The 6,339-nt window shown below is 33.4% G+C and overlaps 1 protein-coding gene across 1 annotated transcript; it reads right to left on the reverse strand.

Moving 5' to 3' along the window:
- Positions 1–4,845: 4,845 nt before the first annotated feature.
- On the reverse strand, positions 4,846–6,339 carry LOC140919483 (uncharacterized). Its single transcript, XM_073365553.1, has 2 exons — positions 5,779–6,339; positions 4,846–5,671 (listed from the first exon to the last, which is right to left on the reverse strand). The coding sequence occupies exons 1-2, from the start codon at positions 6,281–6,283 to the stop codon at positions 5,646–5,648; spliced, it is 531 nt and encodes a 176-aa protein (XP_073221654.1). The 5' UTR covers positions 6,284–6,339; the 3' UTR covers positions 4,846–5,645.

Raw genomic sequence — 6,339 nt, forward strand, 5'->3', positions numbered from 1 at the left:
TATTTTTTTATGTAAATGTTGGTTACATTCTTAGCATTGTTAATTGAAGTGTCTGATAAAAATAATGGTTTAATTAACTTTAAAATGTAAAATACCATAAAAAGATATTTTTAATTAAAAGTAAATTTTATCAATTAATATTTAAAATATTATTAAAGTATTAATTTCAAAATTTATTATTAATTTAAATTTATCAATCTGATATATTTTTTATTTATTTTTTATTTTTCTAAATTAAAATAAATAAATTATTTACTTTAAAATATTAATAATTTTAAATATTAAATTCTTTATTAAGAAATTTAAATTATAATAAATAAAATATTTATTAATCTGATATATTTTATTTATTTATTTAGCTAGTGTATTTATTTTAAATTATAGTAAATAAACTATTTAGAGTTATTTACTTTAAATTATTATTTATTAAAATCATTTGAAATCATATAAATTATTTATAAATACATTTATTTTTAAAAATATTTATTTTAACTTATAATAAATAAATTATAAATAATAAAAAAAAAACAATTTTAACTACAATAATATGAATGCAATTAGAAGAAAAAAGACATAAACTATTAACTTGTAAGTCATTTGAATTAACTTATCCAAAAATTTATAAGTTATAAGTTCATAAATCATTATTCATTTTTTAGCCACGTCAAATAGAGCCATAAACATATAGCAAAGAATCAACATTGATATTAACATTAAAAAGAGAATAGTATTTTGTTTGTTTTAAACTTCAATTCCTTGATATTGAATTATAAGCAAAAAAAATTATCTAAATTTGTTTCACTTAAAAAAAAGTAAATGTCAACTAATTTAAACATATTTAATATTATTATTTAAAAAATACCCATATAAATTAATTTACTAATATTGTGAGGAGATACTTTTATACTTAAAGATATAAAGCTTTTAATTTAAAGAAAAAAATAATAATTTGTTTATGTTTGCTCAAATTTACTATACGTTGTCTATCTGAATTAACTAATTCAACCGCATGATAAAATGTCATTTGTAGGACTGAAAATGTGTTAAATTTAATAATAATAATCATAAATTCATTATTTAAATTCTAGTATAAAAAAAGTGAATTCTTCTTTGACATTTCAGCGATCACGTGAAGAATAAATTTGAAACAAACTAAAAATAACCACAAATAACAAGCAAAGATATTATATATTAAAGTTGATAAAAGTTTTGTGGACTCATTTAAAAAAAAAAATAATTGAATTTAATTTATATACGTTAATATAAAAAAAATTACATTAGTAATGTTTGATTTTTATATAAAATCATTCACGTAATTGATTATAATTTGTTGAATTTGTAAAACTTTTAAAGACATATTTTAGAGGTTTTGATAATATGAAGGTGGGAGAAAAAATATTTCAACGAAGAGACAAGCTTTTTATATTGGAAATTTGCTTAATCTTGAAAATGACATTTGATCCATTCTTTTGTGGACACATGCCTAACTCGTATGGTGTGAAAACTATATACTTCGTATGCCATTGTGGATTGTGATATAACGTCTTACCTCTTTAGTTTTGTTTTTGAGTTGTTTCATTTTCATGTCTTCAAAAGTTCAAACAAACTATCAAAATACTGTTGGAAAAAACCTTAATAACGTTGTGCTCAACAATCCATGTCAATTACATGATGAATAGCCAAAGGCGGAAGCATACCTGTGGGAATTGCCATTAATGAAATCATGAGATGATGATGATAGAGCCAATGGGTTGGGCGATCTTCCTCAGCAAAACACCCTGAAGACATTGCTCTCTTGATGGGGATAGAGAGAACCAGAGAATTTTCTCCTTTAGGGTTTTGAAACTGAATAGTCTTGTTGTGTTTGCCTTGGGGACCATTACCCCTATATATAACTATTATTAGTTATATCCCAAATTGCAGTATTTCCAATTCAGCCCCTCATTAAATTAGAAACTGCCTGGTATCTACACTATTAATTTTCATAACTATTATGCTCTTTAGCCATAAACTATTATACATTATTTGACCCCTAGTTTATTGGCTAATTATATAATGACCCTAACACACTTTATTAATTAATTACATATGTGACCCATAAATCTTACAATCTCCCACTGGTCACACATGTATCCTTAGGAGTGTGTTAGACTTTATGACGTCAAAAAATGTCATTATAATTACCTTGAGTATAATCCAAATTGTTCCGTCCATTAATCATATCAGCACATGGAACCAAAGAGGCTTTCGTCATAATAAGCATAACTAAACCCATCAATGATCACTCGTACTGACACAACTAAATGACATAGACCCATTATGAAAAGTGTAGCATGAAAATTACATGAAGTTGGTCAATGCATGTCAATTTTCAACTGGTCCTACTTTATCGAATGAGATCATACCATAACTTAAATGTACAAAGTAACCAAAAACTGAATACTTTAAACTTTATTTCTGATCAGAAAGTCCAAATACAATGTATTTGTACTTTACAATTAAACATAGAACATGAATTACATAATGGACGAAACTCCCACTAAAATCAAGATTCCTCAAGCTGTAGCACACTCATGTGAGCAGTGTGCTCATGAAAGACCTTGGGTGGTAGACCTTTAGTGAGTGGATCCGCAATCATGGAGTTTGTCCTTAAGTGTTCTATGGATATCTGTCCACTTTGTACCTTCTCTTTAACAACTAGGAACTTAATGTCAATGTGCTTTGACTTGGTTGAGCTCCTATTATTGTTAGAATACAGGACTGCTGATCTATTGTCACAATACAACTTGAGTGGTCTTTCAATCCCTTCAACTATTTGCAGCCCTGTGACAAAATTTCTCAGCCAAATGCCCTGGTCAGATGCCTCATGAATTGCTACGAATTCTGCTGCCATGGTTGATGAGGCAGTAAGACCTTGCTTGGCACTACGCCAAGAAACTGCTCCACCAGCTAACAGAAAGACATAGCCTGAAGTTGATCTTAAGCTGTCTTGGCATCCCGCAAAATCCGAGTCAGAGTACCCAGTGATCTCTAACTGGTCTGACCTCCTATATGTGAGCATGTAGTTTCTTGTTCTCTTCAAATATCTCATGACCCTCTTGGCTGCTTTCCAATGGTCAAGACCTGGATTGCTTAAATATCTGCCTAAAATCCCTACTATGAACGCTATGTCTGGACGCGTACATACTTGGGCATACATAAGACTCCCTACAGCTGAAGCATAAGGGATCTTTTGCATTTCTTGAATTTCCAAACTTCCCTTAGGGCACTGTTTGAGACTAAACTTGTCTCCCTTAGCAACTGGGGTGTCCCCTGGTTTGCAATCCTGTAACCCAAACCTTTTGAGAACCTTATCGATATAGCTCTTTTGTGACAATCCAAGAATACCTCGAGATCTGTCTCGGTGTATCTGAATTCCTAATACAAAAGAGGCGTCACCAAGATCTTTCATCTCAAAATGCTTTGATAGAAATTTCTTAGTTTCGTGCAACATGCCTATATCGTTAGTGGCAAGCAGTATGTCATCAACATACAAGACCAGGAAAATATGTCTGCTCCCACTGAACTTATGATACACACAATCATCAACTGTATTCATCTCAAAACCAAATGAGAGAATTACTTGATGAAATTTATGGTACCATTGACGAGAAGCTTGTTTTAGCCCATAAATGGATTTTCTTAGTTTGCACACCATATTCTTTGGGTCTCCCAACACAAAGTTTTCTGGCTGCACCATATAGATCGTCTCATCAATGTCGCCATTGAGAAAAGCTGTTTTTACATCCATTTGATGAAGCTCCAAATTAAAGTGAGCAACAAGAGCCATGATTATTCTTAAAGAGTCCTTCGATGAAACCGGAGAGAAAGTCTCTTTATAATCAATCCCTTCCTTTTGAGTATAACCCTTAGCTACAAGACGTGCCTTATATCTCTCCACATTACCATTGGAATCCCGCTTGGTTTTAAAAATCCATTTGCAACCAATGGGTTTCTTTCCTTCAGGTAATGGGATAAGTTCCCAAACTGAATTGTCTTGCATAGACTTGTACTCCTCATTCATTGCTTCGATCCACTTATCTGAACGAGAATCTTGCATGGCTTGATGAAAGTTGACTGGGTCGTCTTCCGTCATGCCAACATTTTCCTCTACCTCATTGATAAATACTACATAATCATCCGAAATAGCATTTTTCCTTTCTCTAGTGGATCTCCGCAATGGAGCTGGCTCTTGAGGCACTTGTTCTTGAGGATCTTGAATTTGATCTGGATTTTGTTCTTCCTGAACAACCAGATCATCTTGAGTTTGTTCAATAATGGGAAAGTCAATTGGTGGAAGAATCAGTTCTGGAATTGTTACCGATTCTTCCTCAAAGACAAAATCTTTAACCTTAATCTTCCCCCCAAACTCAATATCCTCAAAGAACGTTGTCGTTCCCGTCTCAAAAATTGTTCTCAAATTAGGATCATAAAATTTATAGCCCCTTGATTTTTCTGAGTACCCTATAAAATAGCTGCTAATTGTTCGGGGTTCAAATTTCTTTTCATTCGGCCTATAAGGCCTTGCCTCAGCTGGACATCCCCAAACATGAAAGTGCTTCAGGCTAGGCTTACGCCCAATCCAAAGCTCATAAGGTGTTTTAGCCGCTGCCTTAGTTGGTACTCTATTAAGAATGTATGCTGCTGTTTTTAATGCCTCTCCCCAGAGTGACTCTGGCAAGGTGGAATGACAAATCATACTCCTTACCATATCCTTAAGAGTCCTGTTTCGTCTTTCAGCTACACCATTCATGCTGGGTGACCCCGGCATAGTGTATTGTGGGACGATTCCACATTCCTCTAGGTATTTGGCAAATGGTCCCGGACGTTGTTCACCTGAACCGTCATATCTGCCGTAGTATTCACCACCACGATCAGATTTGACCTTTTTAATTCTTTTATTAAGTTGATTCTCAACTTCTGCCTTAAAGGATTTGAACACGTCTATTGATTGGGACTTTTCGTGAATTAGGTAAAGGTAGGCATATCTAGAGTAATCGTCTATGAATGATATAAAATATTGTTGACCATTCCAAGAAGGAGTTGGAAATGGCCCACAGATGTCCGTATGTATCAATTCTAAGACGTCTGTAGCTCTATATGCGCCTAATTTCTTATCTTTAGTCTGTTTTCCTTTAATGCATGCTACACAAACGTTAAAGTCTGTGAAGTCAATGGAATCTAAAATTCCATCTGACACAAGTCGTTCAACTCTATTTTTAGAGATGTGACCTAGACGTTTGTGCCAAAGCACTCCTGAATTGAAATTGTCAATTTTCCGCTTAGTACCACGTGATTCCACATTCAAGGTTTCATTATAGTTAGCCACAGTTTCCAACAAATAAAGATTATCATAACCAGAAAGTAAACCGGTTCCAACAACATTCGAATTTAAAGACAAAGTAAATTCTTTATTCCCGAATGAACAATAATATCCTGATTTGTCCAAATAAGAAATAGAGATCAAATTCCGTCTAAATGACGGTACAACAAAAGTGTCTTCTAAAATCAAATAATGACCGGAACTTAATAATAATCTAAATTTTCCTATGGCTTCAACTTCTACCTTCTTCCCATCTCCTACATAGATGCATCTTTCAGTATCACTAGGCTTTCGGAAGTTCAGGCAACCCTGCATTGAAACACTGATGTTAGTAGTTGCACCAGAGTCTAACCACCAAGTGTTTCCAGGTACTGAAGCTAAATTAACCTCAGAACAGACCAAAGACAGAATCATACCTTTCTTAACACGCCAAGCGTGATATTTGGCACAATCCTTCTTCACGTGTCCAGAACTCCTGCAGAAGAAGCAGTTGTTATCCTTAGTCTGCTTCTTTTGTTCTGGACCCTTAGCAGCAGCTTTGTTCTTGGGCTCCTCAATTCTTTTCCTTTTGCCCTTGTCTTTAGAGATGCTAGTAAAGTGAGCACTTTCAGTCCTATCTTGCTTCAGCCTGTCCTCTTCTTGCACACATAATGAAATGAGCTCATTAAGAGTCCATTTCTCCTTTTGACAATTATAAGTCACCTTAAACTGACTGAATTGCGAAGGAAGAGACAGCAATACTAAATGAATGAGTAAGTCATCTGACAACTCAAGCTTTAGACCTTTAAGCTTAGAAGCAATGTTGGACATCATCATAATGTGCTCTCTTATATTTCCCTTGCCTTGATACTTCATGGAAATTAAATTCTGAAGCAAAGAACTTGTTTCAGCCTTATCACTTTTTTCAAAGCGTTTTTCCATCTCAACAAGGAAATTTTTAGCTGTAACTATCTCATTCGAGACAGCACCTCTAAAGA

Source organism: Cicer arietinum, chromosome 2 (assembly GCF_000331145.2).
Source record: "Cicer arietinum cultivar CDC Frontier isolate Library 1 chromosome 2, Cicar.CDCFrontier_v2.0, whole genome shotgun sequence".
Lineage (NCBI taxonomy): Eukaryota > Viridiplantae > Streptophyta > Magnoliopsida > Fabales > Fabaceae > Cicer > Cicer arietinum.

Excerpts from the sequence above, each read along its gene's own strand:
- LOC140919483 (XM_073365553.1), bottom strand. The coding sequence starts at position 6,283 with ATGGAAAAACGCTTTGAAAAAAGTGATAAGGCTGAAACAAGTTCTTTG. Across the intron at positions 5,672-5,778 it reads CGCTTGGCGTGTTAAGAAAG|GGTTGCCTGAACTTCCGAAA; the intron begins GTATGATTCTGT and ends GTTTCAATGCAG.